General features: G+C 36.9%; 1 protein-coding gene across 7 annotated transcripts in view; it reads right to left on the bottom strand.

Annotated features, from left to right (window-relative positions):
- The window catches only part of PARG (poly(ADP-ribose) glycohydrolase), a 141,345-nt gene that overhangs the window by 40,405 nt on the left and 80,997 nt on the right, over positions 1 to 19,943 (bottom strand). For all 7 annotated transcript variants that reach the window (XR_013994939.1, XM_081073532.1, XM_081073531.1 and 4 more), the window contains exons 11-13: positions 12,749 to 12,809; positions 8,448 to 8,523; positions 2,789 to 2,936 (exon numbers count right to left, since the gene is read on the bottom strand). Coding sequence is in view for 6 of the 7 variants with exons in the window: in XM_081073532.1 (XP_080929658.1) it covers positions 2,789 to 2,936; positions 8,448 to 8,523; positions 12,749 to 12,809 (285 nt within the window). In the remaining variant the exon portion in view is untranslated. The remainder of the gene's footprint in view (positions 1 to 2,788; positions 2,937 to 8,447; positions 8,524 to 12,748; positions 12,810 to 19,943) is intronic.

Genomic DNA, 19,943 nt, shown 5'->3' on the forward strand with positions numbered 1-19,943 from the left:
TAGCCACCAGAGGTGGTAGAAAAGGGCTAAAGCTCCTTCAAAGCCCCATTCTCAGCGAACTGTTACCATATGACGTATCTGGTGATTCCCTGGAAGACCTCACTAGCAAAGCTATCTTTATTTGACTTGACTTGAAGCTTGCCCAGTGCAAACCGTCTAATCTCCAGGGGTGTTTGTTAAAAACAATTATAGGCAATTGTATAACAGTGTGGCTGCCTGAGGCAGCAGCTAATGGTTGGGGAAAATAACAGGCTAACCAAAAGTTTTAAAGGAAAAGCTGAGGAATGAGATGTCCATAAGAGACCTGGAAAAGTTCGAAGTATCCCCAGGAATACTACCCACATGCCCATGGCTGTGCACATGCTCAGGAAAAGAACTGAGAAGGTCCTAAGATCTCCTCTCTGTTTGATCTTGGGGCTCTGTGCAAGCAGGAAGTGAAGTATCAAGTACAAGCAAGAAGGAAGTGCCAACTGCTTGGTGGAGTGTTGAAGGTGAGCCTCAACAGCACACAGAGCCCTTTGGCAAAGACTAAGAGACTTACTGGTTCTAGGCACTTAAAAAAAATCTCTGTCCAATCACCAGTCTAACCAAGCAGAGACTTTAGTGATCACACAACAAAGAACACAGACTTTACAGAATTAGTTTAGGAAAGTCACTGAGCAAACAACAAGCAGCATCGAAAACAAACTCTGGGGGAAGGGAAAATCTGATTTTGAGACAGTTGCCACATTATTTAAAATGTCCAATTTTCAACAAAAATTTGAGACATGCAAAGAAACAAGGAAGTAGGGCCCCTACTCAGAAAAGAAAGGTAGTCAATGTAGTAATTGGTTGAACTTACAAAACAAAGGCTTTGAGTCAACTATTTTAAATATGTTCAAAGAACTACAGGAAACTGTACCTACAGAACTAAATGAAAGCATGAGAATAATGCCTCGCAAATAAAGACTCTCAACAAAAAGATAGAAATTCTTAAAAAAAGGAAGCAACCAAACAAATTCTGGAGTTGAAAAGTACAATAACTAAAATAAAAGTTTCACTAGAGGAATTCAAAAGCAATTTAGAGCAGAAAGAATTAGTGAACTTGAAATAATCTAGTCTGAGGAAAAGAAAAAGTAAAGAATGAAGGAAAATGAACAGAGCTTCAGAGATCAATGGGACACCACCAAATGTACCAACATATGCATAATGGAAGTCCCAGAAGGAGAGGAGAAAAGGGGACAGAAAGAATATTTGAAGAAATAATGGCCAAAAATTTACCAAATTTATCTAAACATTCAATCTCAATGACCTCCAAATAGGATAAAGTCAAAGAGATTCACACCTAAGCACATCATAATCAGCTGCTGAACAAAACACAAAGAGAGAATCTTGAAAACAAAACATAAAAAAACAAATTTAGATACTCTCCTGAAGGTTGCCTACAAATGCATCTGAGGCAAAGAGTGTGGCTTCAAGATGAGACCTCAAGAGTCTTTAGTTCCGTCATGTACCTCTTTGGAGGTGAATTAGTTGAATATACATTTGATATTACTCATATAGTTTTTCTCCCATTGTGATCTTTGGGAATAACAATTAACCAAATTCTCTAACCCAGGTGAATGTTTAGTCTCCTACACTAATCTCAAAGCAGCAATAGACTCAAAAAGGAAATAGAAAATCATCTTTTGCAAAAAGAAAAAAGGATCAGCAAGTAATGAATGCTTATGGCTTTTATGTGGGAATGTTATTTTAGGTACTTAAATAAAAGGCTTAACTTATGTAAGGTAGCTGATTAAGAGCTTCTTAAGAGCTATGAATTAATCATTAATTTTTTTTGTAGCTCATTCATAAGAAAATACTGTGACAATGGTATCTCAATCTAAAGAAACTTAAAGAAAAAAATTAAATCTCAAGAATAGACCTAAAATATAAATTTGACTGTATTTCCCTCTCTTCTCCTATATTAACTTAAATCAAGGAGAGGCACTAAGATAATCACACTTTTTCTCTTAGGATTAGAAATTAGGATAAACATTAAGTTACTAATTTATTTCTCTTCTTTAAAGCTCATTGTTGTACTGACTCTCTCCAAATGCTGTAACTGTGCTTTTTACATTTATATAGTGTCTTCATATTGAAGTACAATAAATCACTTAGAAATATAATGGAGGAATAACAATAGAATACATCCTCAAAGACACATCACGATTTTCTTTTTAAGACCACTGTATTATATAAATTCAAAATGGAGAATAATTAAATAGTTTTTACCATTGTTCCTCAGATAAAGATGCCAAGAAAAAAAGGTGGGGATAAAATGTCTTACTCAAGATTAGGAAGATAAAGCTACAACTGACCCTTGAAAACACAGGTTTGAACTGCATAGGTCCACGTATATGTGGATTTTTTTCAAATACCTGTACTGTTTTTGATCCACATTTGGGAGTCCACAGATGCAAAGGGCTGACCGTATGCCTGATCTATACCTTTTTACATAGGGACTTGAGCATCTGTGGATTTTGGTATCCACAGGGGGGTTTGCAACTAATAGCGAGGGACAACTTCAGTTTTTGGGGAGTCAAAAACTGTATGTGGATTTTTGACTGCATGGTGGGGGGAGTCAGCAGTTCAAGAGTCAACTCTGTAACAATTTCAAAAAAAAACAAGTATAAATTAATGAATAAAAATAGTGGGACCAATACCCATGATAGACAAAAGTTTATCTAAGTGGCCTCTAGTCTTCATGACAGATATTCATTCATAGATGGGGAAAACTACCCCATTGTCCACCTTTCCCCAAACTAACCTGTGATGATAAGACATTCATTGTGATCCAGCACCTCAGTGAAGAGCCGTGAAACAATCAACTCAGGGTTGATTAAAAAGCGAATTTCTTCTTGCACAAGTCCTGCACTGGTTACACCACCTCCAACAAAACGGTTTGCAAAATCCACCTAATTGGGAAAACGTGACACATTAAATGATGCTCTAAAATACCTAGATACATGATAAAAAAGTATACTACTTCTAATCTTCCTTCCTTTCCCATATAAATCAATCCCCAAAATAGTATCTCAGGGAGAAGAGATTGTGGTTGATCGCACTCTTTCCATCTCACTGCCGTTAACAGTTAACATCTCTGCATATTTCTTTGGATCCCAAAACCTTAGAAGGAACCTGGAAAATAGAGCGTTTAAGACCAGGGGTGTCCAAACTTTTTTCAACGTTTTTTTACCAAGGGCCACATGTGGTAAAATACACAAACAGCTGAGCCACTCACTCGAGGAGAAGTATGTATTGCCTCACCTGGTTTATTTAACAAAACTAAATATATTTTTGGAATTTGCTGCGAGCCAATTAACAATGGATTGCGGACCGCATTTGGCCCGTGGGCCACAGTTTTGACACCCTTGGTTTAGACAAAAAACTCAATGTAATTATGTGGGCTTTTGTTTAAAAACCTTATTTATGCTCCAAGGGCCACAAAGCAAGGGAGGCTTTATCTGGAAAGGTTTCAAGATAATTTCCCCACCATTCACTACTCAATTTCCATTTATGTATTTCATAGGCTTTAATATAGTTATACCTTTCTTATATAATGCCAATCAAACACTTGTCCTTAAAAAAAAAAAAAAAAGAACTGTAAAGTTTCGTACTGATCTTTTTTGGGTAACCTTTTTCTTCTATGAAAGAATAAAGGGATAGAAATTAAGTCGTAAATAAAATTGCAAACGCCCAACTGCATGAACGTTACAAATAATTTTTTAAAAAATAAACCTAAGGAAAAGAAATGAAGACAGAAAACCTAGTTTAACAGTAAAGATTCAACTAAACTAATATTTCCAATTTAGTTTAAAACTGTACATAAGCTTCCGTTGAGTACCAAGATGGGATCCCCAAGCTCCCATTGATAATAACGAGTTACACAATCCTCAAGAGAAAACCAACTCGACCTTTCATCATTATTTGTCTTAAACTCACTAAGCACCTTACCAAGCTTCTAACACTATGCTAGGCATTATGGGGCAGTAAGTAAGGAATGGTTTCCAACTTTGCCTTAGATTATTCTATTTGAGGAGTTAGATCACACACATCTACACAACTGTGTACATACATAGTCACACACACCAGAAAACAGACTTTAGTAAGTAAGAGGGGCTTATAGACTGTGTAGGAAAAACACACGTCTGGGTCTCTCCTTTAATTTCACATTACTATCAAACTCACAACATGTATAACACCAGATGTGTGGGTTTTCCACACATCAAACAATTCTGTGACACCACCTGGGTGCCCTATAATTCAATTCAGTTCTGACCCTATCTACCTGGAGTTAGCCATCAGATTCCACAGGCTAAGGGTTCAGTGCCACAAGACTGCCTGACTTGAGATGCCAATTGCAAGTCCCAAGTTGTTACCTGTACTTCTAGTTGACTGGCTAATTGGGGTTCCTATGACCCTCTCTTGGGGTTCAATAATTTGCTAGAATAGCTCACATAACTCAGGGTAACACTTACATTTACTGATTTACTTAAAAGGATATAACAGAGGATACAGATGAATGGCCAGATGAAAAGATACACAGGGCAAGGGATGTGGGAAGGGGCACAGGGCTTCCAGGCAAGTCACTGTCCCCACAAGTCACTCTCTCAGCATCTCCACATCTTCACCAACCTGGAAGCTCTCTGAATCCTGTGCCTTTGGAATTTTTATGGAGGCTATAGCATGTAAACATCACTGATTATTAACTCAGTCTCCAGTCCCTCTCCTTTTCCCAGAGGATGGGCGGCTGGGTGCAAAGTTCCAAACTTCTAGTTATGGCTTGGTCTTTCTGGTAATCAGCCCCCATCCTGAAGCTCTCTGGAAGCCCACCAAGAGTTGCCTCCATAGAACAAAAGAAACATCTATCACCCAGGAAATTCTAAGGGACTTAGGAGCTCTGTGTCAGGAATCAGGGTCAAAGACCAAATATTAGAACAACAGATATTCCCAGTGCTCTTATCACTTAGAAAATTACCAGGGTTTTAGGCGCTCTGTGCCAAAAACGGGGCGTATACAAATATATACATATACATGTATCTATATATGTGTGTGTGTATATTTCTATTATTTCACATATACTTTCAGACTATTTTCAAATATGAGATGTCTTAAGAGTTGTCTGTGTTCTCTAAGGCAATGATGATATTATCTGAAGCCTATTTTACAAAAGAGTAAAACAAGAATATGAATCTTTTGAGATAGAAAAATACATGTGAAAAGACAGAAATGAATCAAAGGCAAAGTAGTCTTCCTGCACTATAGAAGAATTTAGAAAATAATGAAAATTATGACTGGACAAGTTCTCAAAATAAGTTACCACAGAGAAATATATATTTGGGTTTATATTCTGGCATACTAAATCAATGCTGAAAAACAGAGTAACTCTTTAGTTTATTTAGAAAAATAATTTTGGTTAAACAAATCCATTGATTAGAATCAGTTACCTACTACATAATGAGGTCTTTATGCATTGGGTGATTTATGGCTTAAAATATTCAATTCAACAAATATTGACTGAATCTTGTATTGGGAACCATGGGACACAAAGATGAGTAAGACATGGTTCCTGGCTTCATAGCATTTACAATCTAGATGGGAGTGCGGCACATAAGCAGAATGATAAGATGATTATTAAAGGACTTATTAGTATTTATTTGAAACTGCCCAAATAACACAATTAACTACAATTAAAGCATGGGGAGGAGGACAGGGAGCGTAACAAGAGGATATGTCATTCAATCTGGATTTTGCTGACATTCAGGCTGAGGGAACAGCTGCACAAGGACATAGGAAAAACCAAATGTGAAGAGCTGTTTGAGGAGCGTCGTAGCAGATTCCTCATGCCTCTCGGCAATGTAGGGTATGTGGAGGGTTATAACTGGTGATGACGTGGTCTGCGGTCCAGGAAATGTTTCCTAATTCTGAAGTTTCTGGGAAAGATTCTAGGAGAAAAGAACCAACAAAGAACCTGTGTTTTCAGAAGGTAATTCAGGCTAGAGTTTAAAGAATGACCTGAAAAAGTATGAAAGTAAAAGCAGAGAGGCTGATTAGGTGACCATGGAATAGTTTATATTAATATAAGCACTACTAGGGTCTCAGAGAGGTCAGTGAGAAAGAGAGTGAAGGGAAGAGAGACCCAACAAAGAAAGAAAAGGGACAGCACCTGAAAATTGACAGACTGGCTAAGTATAATGGTATTATAAATACAAATGAGAAACAAAGGTTTGAGATCAACTAAACTTAATTTTTACCGGAACAAGGTACACAGCCAAAATAGAAAGAAAAGCTCTATCCAACTTATGCAGTACTTGGTAAGGATAAATGAAATACATTCAAGGTGCATGTTATTGTTCATTCTTTGAATAAAAGGCCAACATTTATTACTTGAAAGGTATGCATAGAAATAAATACACTAAATTCAATCTGCCTCTCAGAGCAGGAGTCTTTTTAAAAAATCAGAGTTTCTACAACTTAAAAAAGTTCTTAATAAAAGGCTATTACAGGTGAGAAGCCTGTTGTTCCAGTACATGAAAACAAGCATGTGAGTGCTTCTTTATTTTCAGCCAGTCATTTTTCAGCTCACTTTACTTTAAAGTTACTTGTTTAGATTACTCAGCTTCTGAATTATAACTTGATGAAAAGAGAGAAATGATAACACTCCTTAGAGAGGTTTTTGCTTTTATTGCCATTCAACATCATGTAATTTATACACTACACAAGGAGCTTTATTTATGGCCCTGCGATACAATATTCCCTGACCTCCTGGGAATACATGGCCAAGTAGGGAGAACAATTAATGGAAGCTTTTATGGTATTCTTTTAATCTAGCAAGGCTTCACCCTTCATCTATAATATATTCCAGGGAAGTGGGGGAACCTCAGCCTTGAATGTTGTTAAATAATTCCTTGTTGAAATGTACTGTAACGAAAGGCCAGCATCCCTGCGAGCAGTAAGGAGCTTTGTTGATTTCAATGTGTATTAAGACTCCCTCAGCTAATCAAAGACTTTAATGTAGGAAAGAACTTCATCAAGATGGTATTGTGGGGAAAAAGCGATGTTCTCTTGAAACAAATTTTAACTGTTTCAAAATTATTGTTTTAAACAGAAGAGAAAGTACTGATTAAATACACATTTAGAACAATTTTAAGTATAGGACAAATATTAATTCAGTTATCCTAAGTATTTTTGTTTATAATCTCAATCACTGGGAGGTGATTTAAAACAAAACATGGCTTGTCTCTTTGAAGATTTAAATTACAAATATGTCTAAATAAAAGGCAATTCTAAAAAGAATCTGTATCATTAGGCATTTATAGCATCATATAACTAGCCAAACGCCAATCAGTCTAGCCATTTTACAATAAACATTGTTATTCAAACATAGCAGTCCATTCTCAGTCAAGTGCTTTATTTAGCTTCTGACAGGATATATGTATCAAATAAGGATCTAAGAAGAAAAATCAGACGTTTCCAGTATAAGTGAGATAATGTACAAGATTCTGTCAAAGAAAACTGAGATTATAATGTTCTTATAAAAAGGATAAGAACAAAAATCACTAACATTTTCTCTCTGGTGATTTTTTAAAAATCACTATAAAGTAAAAGGAAAACACATGTTCAGGTTAGGTGTTACATCAATTTAAAGGTAGATACACAGGGTGTTATACTTGTTAACTCCTTTTTGGAAATATACATATTTTTAAAATAAAGGCAATAACAGATTAACAACAAATATTGAGAGATGGGATATTACCTGCTCTAAAACAGGGAAAAGACAGCAAACATAGTTGTTTCACATGAGTAAAATGTTTATATGTGGGAAAAAGGACTTTCTTATAAGATTTATTTATTTGTTTGTTTGTTTATTTTAAGGAGGGTACAGCTCACAGTGGCCCATCGGGAATCAAACTGGCAATCTTGGTCTTATTAGTAGCACCATGCTCTAACCAACTGAGCTAACGGGTCACCTTACCAGTCTTAGACCTCTGCCTCCTAGATCTAAGCAAGGTTGGTGGCAGAAAAACATCTCAAGATGGTCATCATTTAGGGCAGAGCAAGAACCTTTAAAGAAAAAGAACAAAACTGTCAGGTGACAGCTTGTCGAGCCCATACCCTGGGAACTTCCTCCACCATCAATCTACACTCAGTGTCTGAAACAAGAGGCCTGATGCTGTCCAGATCTTGGGACTTTCTGTCAAAGGCTTTTTAAAGAGGCACATGTAAGAAACAGAGAACATACACTGGCAAGTAACAATATTACCAAGACTGTCAAGAGGATCTGTTTGGTGTTTTTCTCCATTCTGCTATCATGCTTCTTTGCATTAAATCAGCTTAGGAGATAAATAAACAGCTTTTCAAACTCCCTTTGCTGTCAGAAGCTTGACAAGAGAAATTCCCAAACACACGCATGCCGCTGCACCTACCTGGAGCATGCCTTGGCCACTTCCTTCTATGGTACCTTCGTAAGTGACATGTAGTCGAGTCAGGGGGTTTTCACATCTACAATTGAAAAACATATTCCCTTATTTATTTTTGTAATGACAGGTATTTCACAACAGAAAATACAGATTAGCTATGAAAGAAAAATTGAAACCACGCCAAATCTCAAAAGCCAGAAACAGATTCTTACTGTTAACATTCTTGGTGTAGACTCTGCCAAATATTTTCTTATTCAAACATATAAGTATATATATTTAAATTAAAATGAGGTAATATACTGTTTCGAAACCTGTTTTTCACCTACAAAATATCAGTTTCTCCTCTTTAAGAGTTGAAAAACTTCTCAAAATATAAAAAAATTAAGATCTATAATTTTTATTATTATACTACAGTTGGCAATCTACGATAAAAGATAGAAAAATTTGACAATAAGTCATGTATGATTCTCAAATGGACTCTATTTTCACTAGTTTGATAATAGTGTGTATGTGTGGGGGGATGTCTTGATGAAAATACATGCCACAGAAATTCTGATCTATGGTATTGTTATATTAATAAAATTGACAGACGAACCTAGTATCTGTAAGTCACAATTATTTTCTTTCATTTTCATAAACCACGGTCACCTTAGTGTAAGGTGTTTATGGAGTTCAGGACACACTACCCCAAAATATAGCACTCTGGCACTCTGAATATTTAAAGCTGAAGAAGTCTGAGAAAATGGCAGAAGCAGAAAGGTCACTCGGGCCTCCTGCCCCTTCTTTCCTGAAACAGGCCCCAGTACCCTCTGTGAGAGGTGCCCTCCCTATTCCCAGAGGAAAGGAGCATCCTTATCTTAGAAGAAAATGGGATCCCAAGAATAATCCTACCAAACAGACCATGCTGTCTCCCCAGTTCACTACAATTACTTTGTACTCCTTAACCCATCCTATTCCTCCATGGCTATCTACTCGTCATCAAACCTAGCATAAAAGTACAGAGGGTATGTCTTTGGGCCTTCATTTCCTTATGAAGACTCCCATGTCATGTAAAACTTACATCAAATAAATGTGTACGCTTTGTTTCAGTTCATCTTTGTCACTTTAATTTTCAGAACTAGCCAGAGACCCTAAGAGAGTCTGGCTTACAGTATATTAAAAAAAAATTCAATTTTATTACTAGCATTTGATGATGGTATTTTTCCTTAGTACACTTTTCCCCGACTATTTGTTGAACAAAAAATATAAATTATAATAGAATGTAACAGATGAGATCCAAACCCCTAACTTATATGGGTAGCATTAATTTTGGGGGGAGAGGGGAATTATATACTTTTAAAAACAATTATATACTTTTAAAAACAGCTTAGCTGGGGAAGCACTATTTACTTACTGGGATTTGCTTTTTTCCTGGTTTCAATGAGTCCAAATACATTTCTGGCTAAGCTTCAGTCCAACAGACTGACAACCTTAAACTCAGAAGGTAATTCACTACAGGTTCTAAGAACTTCATTTACACGAACTCCTTTAATCCTCACAACAGCCCTATCACCACCTCTTTTTACAGAGGAAAACAAAACACAAAAAGCAGTTAAGTAACCTGCAGAAGGCTAGTCAATGAAGCAATAAAGACTTGAAAATATCTTTACTTGAAAAAAATATGCTATACTTTTAGAAAAATTACTTTCCAAATCTCTTGTAGAAAATAGTATCATAAGATTTTTTTTTTTAACTCTTGTGTTGGAGGAGGGGTCTTACTTTCCTAGCCATTTTATTCCAAAGGAGAACACCTGTGAGGATACTACTGAAAAGATAACGAGCCACGATCCAGAAATCTCTGGTTTGGCAGTCAGGACTTCAAAACAGAAATCTCAACTGTCCTCAATAATTCTCCACCACTGAAGTTGTCAACAGTTCTCAATAAAATTACAAAACTGATAGAAAGTGGGTTTTTCTGTTTTGTTTGTTTTTGTTTTTTTAAAGCATCCTCCAAATTCCCGAGAAGTTTCCCCTTCTGGCCCCAGCAAATCCTCCATTCCACTGCCCCAGGGATCAAGGACATAGCCTCTGTGGCTCTCTGTGATTAATAAGCCTGACTGAGGTATTTACTGATAATCACAGGCTGACTGTAACAAGTCCAAAGCTTGGAAGTCAGAAAAGCCTCTAACTTCCAGGCACCTGTTCAGCCCCTTGCTCTTGGGAACATCCCTCATCTCTTCTTCATCCTCCCTCTTTAAGTGAATGCATGTTTCTGGTTCACTAGAGTCTGGGAGATTGATTTTAATTACATTAGCCAACTCACTTATGAAGCAGCTAAAACAAAACAGAGATCAAAAAATTCTTTTTAAAGACCATAAGAGTGAGGCCCTTTCATTTTTAAAGTTAGAAAGGTTACCAGTTAAATGCTGCGTATCAAAGTTAAGGGGAAAATCTAGATCTTCCTTAGGGGCAAAGTTATCTCACTGACACAACAGCCTCCAAGAAGTCTGCATTTTGACCTATCCCTTCTCTCCCAGATGGTAATACACAAATGAGTGTCCTCGCACATTAATGCCAAAGAATGCCAGAGGCAGAGCAGAGATAGTGAGCTAAATGAAAAACAAGCCCCCTGAATGGTCTGTAAATTCTACACCAAAGTGACATGAACAAAACATCTGTGTTCCTATCAGAGACTAACAGAAAAGCTAAGGAAAGCACTGCTCTGCACTCCAACAGGTAACATAGCAGATTGTTACTCTTAATTCTAGGCACCACATTTGAAGAGGGACCAATGCCCTGGGGTATGTAAAGAACAAAGATAAGGGGTTTAGAATTACTATTATATATGCAATAGAAGAAATGAGTAATTTTAGTATGTACCCGTGTGCATTGTTAGAGGTGGAGTGAGTCAAGAAAGCATTAAGATGCATGAAAGAGGGTTGAATGTTACAGAAAATTAAATTTACTTATTGTAGCTCCAAAAGGAAGAAACAAGTATGGGGGGTGGCGGGGAGGATAATTGGGAAAACACTTTTTTAGTGAATGAAAGTATTAGATAATAATATAACCTAATAATAATATTAGATAATAATATAATAATAATAATAATAATAACAATATCTATCGTCCAATAACTTAGATAGTAATATAAAAATTCACTGAGGTGAAATAGAGAATTTCCCATCATGGAAGCTGTCTAGTCTCTGTCATCAGTATCAAAGAATTGATTGCTCTTTAGTAGGCAGCTGGGCCAGAAGACTTCCTGGGGTCCCTTTCATCTCTAACATGCCATCACTCCAAAATGCTGTACATGTTCTTGTCCTTTCTGGCTCAATTTTGTTTCTGTTTTTTTCTCTCTTCAAGTTATTTAATCTTTTATCCACTTCCCTGTATTAATAATCACCTCAGCCATGCAGTCAGCCTCCTAAAGTTTTTTCTTTCACCTCACAAAAAAACATCTTTGATGAATGAAAAACCATGGGAAAGCTACCTAAGCCTTCTCAAGTTAACAACCTTAAGAGTGAGGCCCTTTCATCACTAATTCCAAACAAAACAATTACAAACTACAATAAAATTATCAGAAAGTGAAAATGAAAGGCAGTGAATGTACACCCAAAATATGCATTTAGTATGTCTGATCACGTCTTCACGTGATTGAAAAAGTTGATCCATTCTTCTTTAATGCTTTGGGGATGTGCTCTAGATTAGGAAATGTGTTAACTATTCCAGGGCACTGAGAAATCTAAATGAACTCATATTGGTTATTATTCTCCTCAGTATTTACAGATAAGAATAAGGGAAAAAAAAACACAGTAAATTAGCAATGTCCACAAAATCTGCCAGTAATACATATGGACAGCCAAACTTCAAAATTCTTGTCCTCAGACAAATTGTAGGTAATTACTATTTACATGTTAGTTTATTTAAAACAACAAAAACAAAAACAACTTTTCTTAATCTTGTCTTCCAGGAAGAAATGTCAGAAAACATAAACACGAACCAAAAATGGAGGGTAAGGAAGAACATTAAATATTGGTGTTCCAGTTAATTAATGTCTTCACACACAAAACTCCTTAGTTCTAAATAGGACTTTGTTTTGGAAGACAAAACTAAGCAGAAGAGTAGAAGTCAAAGAGTTGCAGACTTTGATTCAAAAGGCACAACCTTTCTAAACAACGCGAGCTATCACTTTGGAGAAGAAACTCCCTAGGACTAGGGCAATTAAGAGGCTAGAAAACCATTTTTCCAGGGGCTGTAAATTAAAATCCTCTCACAGTAAAAGAAACCTTCTAATTTTAAGATTCCAGGATTATTTTTATCATTATTACCTTTCCCACTCTGGAAAATCTTCAAGACTCTGTCTTGTAAATGTCACCAATCCAGTAGGTTCTATAAAAGCAATAAAAGAAAAAAACACACCCCAAATAAGTTTTGATTTTGAATAGGTTTTATACATATACATAACTATTGTTAGATTTATATATACATAGTTACATATATATATTTATATAGTTAGACCGTTCTTTTACTGAACATATATATACATATGAACATATATATGTTCATATATATGTATATATACATACATATGTGTATATATATACATATATGTATATATGTATACATATACATATATATATATGTTCAGTTAAAGAACGGTCTAACAATGGCTATAACTAATCAGGAAATACCAAGCGTGGTGTTGTAAAACAACAGAAGACTGATTTAAAATAATATTATCCTGATAGGAATGGCAGCAGCGGGGCGCACCTTCTGAGTTCTCCTCCGGATCTTATTACAAAAGGGACATATAACCCATCAAATAACTCTTTGCTCATCACGCAGAACAGCTAAGAGACTCCTAAGAGACTTGTGGAAATATTACTTGAAGGTGTGCAAATTGGGCGAGCAGGGAGAGAAGGAAGGGAGCAGAGTGAAAACACGCGGTCCCGTGGTGGAATCAGCTGGCGGCGGATATGGCCTCGGCACCGGTAACCTGCAGCTCTAAAGACACAGGGGTCCCCAGGGCAGAACAGAGAATACAAAAGACAGGAGGTGGGCTCTTTCCCTGCATCCCACAGTTGATCACTCCTGCAAGGGGGACAGCTTGGTGAGCCATAGGGCGGACAAAGAACACAGACTCCATACCTGGGCCCCTCCACCCCTTCCAATCCTACCCCCGCCCTTCCAGAGACTTAAACTGGCCCCTGAACTGAGGAGTAGTGTCAGATTACAGAGGGGCCATAGTGCTCAGGTTCTGAGAAGACTGACAGGCAACTCTGACTCAAGGAAGAGGCTGGGAAGAGTGTGATTTTGGCTGGGCTAGGAGAGAAGAGACTTCTCCACTGCCCATCCACCACCTTTTCTGGACTGCGGGAAGAGTGTGACATGGCTGGGCTGGAAGAGAGAAGACCCCTCCATCCCCAGCCCCCACCCTTTCAGGCCTGCTTAGGGCGGGGCACCTGCAACTGCGGAGGCACTCCCACAGATCAGCAGTAAGTGGCAGACAGAGCTACCAGCTTTCAGCAGCTCAGAAATCTCCCGCCCACCCCCTGCCCCCCACACACACAACAGAAGAAGTGCCCTAAGACTCAGGAGTGCTGCACACACGGCTGGTGTTGCTACTATCAGTGTGCATATGTGCAGGCAAGAGAAGAAACTGCACTGACTTTGTAAAAACTGTCATCCAGACTCCCCAGCCCCACGAATTTAAATCTACAGTCCCAAAGTCACCCTGGGCACCAGGTGACCAGTTCAGCCTGCACAATAGGCAGGGGACTCTGGTACAGCAGATGACAACCTGGAGATTACTTGCTGAGCTTAAGCCAAAACTGGCGCTGCTTTTCGTTTTGCTTTGTTTTGTTTTGTCTTTATATCTTTGATATCTTTTCCTGTGTTGAGTGGGGGTTATCGGGTGTTTTTTCATGTGAATGCATTTGATTTTTTTCTTTGTTGTTGTTGTTGTTGTGCTTGGTGATTTGCTTTGTTCTGAAATTGCCCTACCAGGGCCCAGCTTAAGAAGCACAAGATTCAACATATCCAGAGGCCAACTCCAGGCCAAACCAGAGTACTACCGTGTTTGACGTACAAGTCACATACCCAGAAGGAATTCTCTGCAGGCACAAGAGCCAATAGAGGCCAAACCACATTTAAGTGATCAATTCTTAAGCAGCAGAACACCCTGCGTTTGGCAGAGCCAAGTCTCACAACTAGTCAGCCTAAGAGTTAACCCCACCTACTCACAAACAAAAAGCAATTAAAGTTCTTCTTTAACAGAACAATATACACAACACAAGAGTCACCTTTGGATCACACGCAGAGGAGAAGAACGAAGTAGTGCAAGTCAAATAAAAAGGACACATACTACATAAGATAACCAAGCAATAAATAAGAAATCTAGGGGATCTACCTAATACATCAAAGTAAACACAGAGAGTCAGACAGAATGGGGAAACAAAGAAACATGTCCCAAATAAAAGAACAGAAGAAACCTCCACAACTGGAACCAAATGAAGCAGAGGTAACCAACCTATCAGAGACAGAGTTCAGAACACTGGTGATAAGAATGTTTAAGGAGCTTAGAGAAGATATAAAAAAGGATGTAGAAATCATAACGAACAACCAGTTAGAACTAAAGAACACAATTACTGAAACAAAGAACTCACTTGAAGGAATTAACAGCAGGTTAGATGAAGCAGAGGATTGAATCAGCAACTTAGAAGACAAGTTAGCAGAGATCACCCAAACAGAACAACAACAACAAAAAAGAATGAAAAACAATGAAGATGGTTTAAGAGACCTCTGGGATAACATCCAGCGCAACAAATTGATAAGGAGGAAGTAAAATTATCATTATATGCAGATGATATGATCGTATATATAGAGAACCCTAAAGACTCCAGCAAGAAACTATTAGAGCTGATAGATGAATTTAGTAAAGTTGCAGGATACAAAATTAATATTCAGAAATCAGTTGCATTTGTATATACCAATAATAAAACATCACAAGGAGAAATTAAAAAAACAATCCCATTTACAATTGCTCCAAAGACTATAAAATACCTGGGAATAAATTTAACCAAAGAAGTAAAAGATCTGTACTCAGAAAATTATAAGACACTGAAGAAAGAAAGGAGATACAAATAGATGGAAACACATATCATGTTCATGGATAGGAAGAATAAATATAGTTAAAATGTCCACACTGCCTAAGGCAATATACATATTCAACACAACTCCTATCAAACTACCAACGACGTTTTTCACCGAAATAGAACATATAATACTAAAATTTATATGGGACCATAAAAGACTCCGGATAGCCTCAGCAATCTTGAGAAATAAGAACAAAAAGGGAGGTATAACAATACCTGACTTCAAATTATACTACAAGGCTACAGTAATCAAAACATAAAAAACAGACACACAGATCAATGGAACAGAATAGAGAGCCCAGGAATAAATCCATACCTATACGGCCATTTAATCTACGACAATGGAAGTAAGAATGTACGATGGGGTAAAGACAGTCTGTTCAATAAATGGTGCTGGGAATCCTGGACAGACACATCCAAAAAAATGAAGCTGGACCACCTCCTTAAACCATATAGAAAAATAAATTCAAAATGGCTTAAAGACTTAAATGTAAGATCTGAAACCATAAAATTCCTAGAAGAAAATATAGGAAGAAACTTCACAGACATTGCCCGGAGTAAGATTTTTACTGATATATCCCCTCGCGCGAGGGAAGTAAGAGAAAAAATAAACACGTGGGATTACATCAAACTAAAAAGTTTTTTCACAGCAAAGGAAACCATCAATAAAACACAAAGGGATCCTACTGAATGCGAAAAGATATTTGCCAATGATATATCTGATAAAGGGTTAATATCACAAATCTATAAAAAAACTCACTCAACTCAACTCCAAAAAAACAAACAACCCAATTAAAAAATGGGCAGAGGACTTGAGGAGACATTTTTCTAAAAAGGACATACAGATGGCCAACAGACATATAAAGAAATGCTCAACCTCAGTAACCATCAGAGAAATGCAAATAAAAACCACAATGAGATACCACCTCATCCCAGTCAAAATGGCTATCATCAATAAATCAACAAACAATAAGTGCTGGCATGGATGTGGAGAAAAGGGAACGCTTGTGCACTGTTGGTGGGATTGCAGATTGGTGCAGCCACTATGGAAAACAGTATGGATATATCTCAAAAATCTGAAAATGGAACTACCCTATGATCCAGTAATTCCACTCCTAGGTATCTATCAGGAGAAACCCAAAACTCCAATTCAAAAATCTTTATGTACTCCTATGTGTATCGCAGCACTATACACAATAGCCAAGACATGGAAACCGAAATGCCCATCGGTAGATGACTGGATTAAGAAACTGTAGCACATTTATACAATGGAGTATTACGCAGCCATAAAGAAGAAAGAAATCTTACCATTTGCAACAACATGGATGGACCTAGAGAACATTATGTTAAGTGAAATAGGTCAGATAGAGAAAGACAAGTACCATATAATCTCAATTTATATGCGGGATCTAAAGAAGAGAATAAATGAATGAACTAAACAGAAACAGTTTTGGAGACAAAGAGGAAAAACTGAAGGTTGTTAGATGGGCAGGGGGGTGGGGATAAGGGGGAAGGTGAGGGGATTAGAAAATAGTTGGTAACCACAAGATGGCCACGGGATTTTGAAAATTAATTTGGGGAACGTAATCAATAAAGTTGTAAAGATTTTGTAGGGTATTCGATGGACATATCTCCCCGCTCAGGGAAGATGTAGATGCCTGATCACTGCAATGTACCCCTGAAGCTGAACAATAATGAATACCAACTATAATTTTATATATATGTATACATATGTATGTATATACTTATAAGAGGCGGAGTACAGCATTGAGAGTGGAGACAGTGGAAATGTGATGGCTCGGTGCGATGTCAGAGAGATAATGGATTGGGGGAGGGGGGTCCACAGTGTGAGGGATATAAATGATAAACATCTAAGTATTACTTTGCCTTGTGCACCTGAAACTAATAAAATATATATATATATATATATATATAAAGTAAAATGTTGGCTGGGAGGAGTGAGAATTGCAGTGGCATCAGACATCCCATGGGTAGCTATGGGTGTAAGAAGACAGTGGGAAGCAGTTTTGAACCTAGTTTTCTGCACTTGGCCAAATTATCTGTCAAGTATGGGACAGAATAAAGATATTTTCACACCTTCAAAAAAAGTAACATTATCCTTACAGTAGGAACTCTTTTTATAAAATAGTTAAGCCCTCCCTAAAACACAGAACTATACAAAGAACAGCACAACAGTAGGAGGATCTGAGTGCTTGTACTTTTTAGTGACGTTTTCTAAACTGCATAAACTTTTAAGAAATAATTGGGAAAAAAGGTGCATAATAGGTGTAGCTTATATAAAAAAGACAAAACTGAATTTTTATCTGTGGACTCCTCAAAGAAAAACCTTAACCCTACACCTAAAAACTGGTGAATGTACACTTATTTATTTGTTTTATAATGAAATAAAATGTTTAGGATTAAAAAGGAAAATTGTTGGCATGTCTTTGGAGATGGCACAGCCAAATCCAGGGCTCAGACGATAAGCAATTACTCTGCTCATGAGGCTCCTTAGCCGGAAGGAGGAATTACTTTGAGAAGACAGATGACACAGTTTTCAGGGAGCAATAGATATAAGGAGCAAAATGCAGTAAATTTTAGAGGATAAGATTCTTTTTTGTTAGGTTTACTTTGTAAAAATTTTTTAACTAGTGGGAAAAGCAACAAATAAATAAGCTGGCCAACAGTAATTTGTTTGACTCAAATCAAAGAACAAACTAAAAAGGCCAGGCCATTTCTATTTTCTTTTGTTTAAAAAGAAAATAAAAGCTCTTAAGTAAAGAGAAATATGTCAGGCACTATTACAGATAACAATGGTAGAGTCCCAATGAAAACTAAGCATCATTTCATGCCTTTGGATGATGCCGCACTTCTCTATTTTCATTCACAAGCTGTAATAACTCAAAAGAATAGGGAATAGTTGTATCAGAAAACAGTTTTGTTAACATGAATTATAAAATATTCCTTAGATTATCATCTTTCCGTAACTTAACAGAGAAATAAGAACATTAATTGTCCTTCACATACACGAGGAGAGCCCCAAAGAAATTCACAAATGAACATTGCTGGCAAAGCAAGAGTAAAGGCAGACAACCAGGGCTCTTTAGATACAATTAATTACAAAAATACCTTGAGAGCATGCCTATCACCTTTCTTCCATAAAAAGAGGCATCAGACTACTTTTCCTGCCAGAATAGGTTATTTTGGTTATCTAATATTTCTCTTAATGAATCACAATATATACTGCATATGAATCATCAATTTTTAAATATTCCATCTATAAGATACTTTACCTATAACTATTGAAAATAATTTAATTCAGAAAGCTCTTTAAAATCTTTCAGTCTCAAGATCCTCAAATATAAAATGGTGACATTTGACAACACAGAAGTTGGTCCTGATGAAATGATATTTTATCAGTTCTAAAAAGCACATTTTTTTATGTATTAAATTTCTGAAAGTGGGATACATCTTCCATCATCAAAGGTACCTAGCCATTGCTGTGAGTCTAATTGAAGTCAAATTTCCCAGAGAAGATGTGCATCTGCTACCGCTCTCCTCTGAGAGCACCACCGACCTGAGATCAATCGGAAGTAAATCCTCTGTTGCAGACTTTGGTGGATCACACTCTTAACATGATGTCAGACCCCAAACTTGGGCCCTCTGGTTCAAATTAGCAGGGGAGACTCTTTTGTCCCGTCTCTACCCAGTTCCAAGGTTGACAGCTGCAGTCTGCTGCTTGTCCCTTTTCTGCAAGGCCAGGTTAATTTCTCATTTATCCTTAGACTAAGGGTACAGATCTTTGGTGTAACAGGTTTGTAAGAGAGGTCGACGATGATTCCCCATCCTGAGTATTTTTCTCTTCATAGTGATACAAACTTAGTGGCATTTCCTACCATCTATGATGTCCTAGATTTGATGAAATATATAGTACTTTTAATACATTTCTAGTTTCTATTCAGTAGATTCCAGAACTTTTTTTTTTCCATTTTTAAGTAACATTTATTGCTATATTTTTGAAGACGGCATCAATACATGCTCATTTAGGGTAGAATATTTAGAAAATAATGATAAATGAAAAGAATAATAAAGAAGTCAGCTATAATCACTGAACTAAGGAATAAATGCTGTTAGAATTTCTGATCAGACTCCAGAACTTCTATATAAAGTAATCATTAAATTGCAAACCTCTCTTATTCCACTTAGTATTTCCTCCTTAAGTCTGTAGTTTTACATCCTGAAAACCTACAGCATGTTTCACTACATTTCTACAAAGAACTAAATTACAATGTATAGTGAAAAAGCCAGGAAACAAAATGTCTACTTACAATTTATTATTTCAGTATGACTAATTCCTAACACTTATAAT

The sequence above is a fragment of the Rhinolophus hipposideros genome (genome assembly GCF_964194185.1).
Source record: "Rhinolophus hipposideros genome assembly, chromosome: 15".
Classification (NCBI taxonomy): domain Eukaryota; kingdom Metazoa; phylum Chordata; class Mammalia; order Chiroptera; family Rhinolophidae; genus Rhinolophus; species Rhinolophus hipposideros.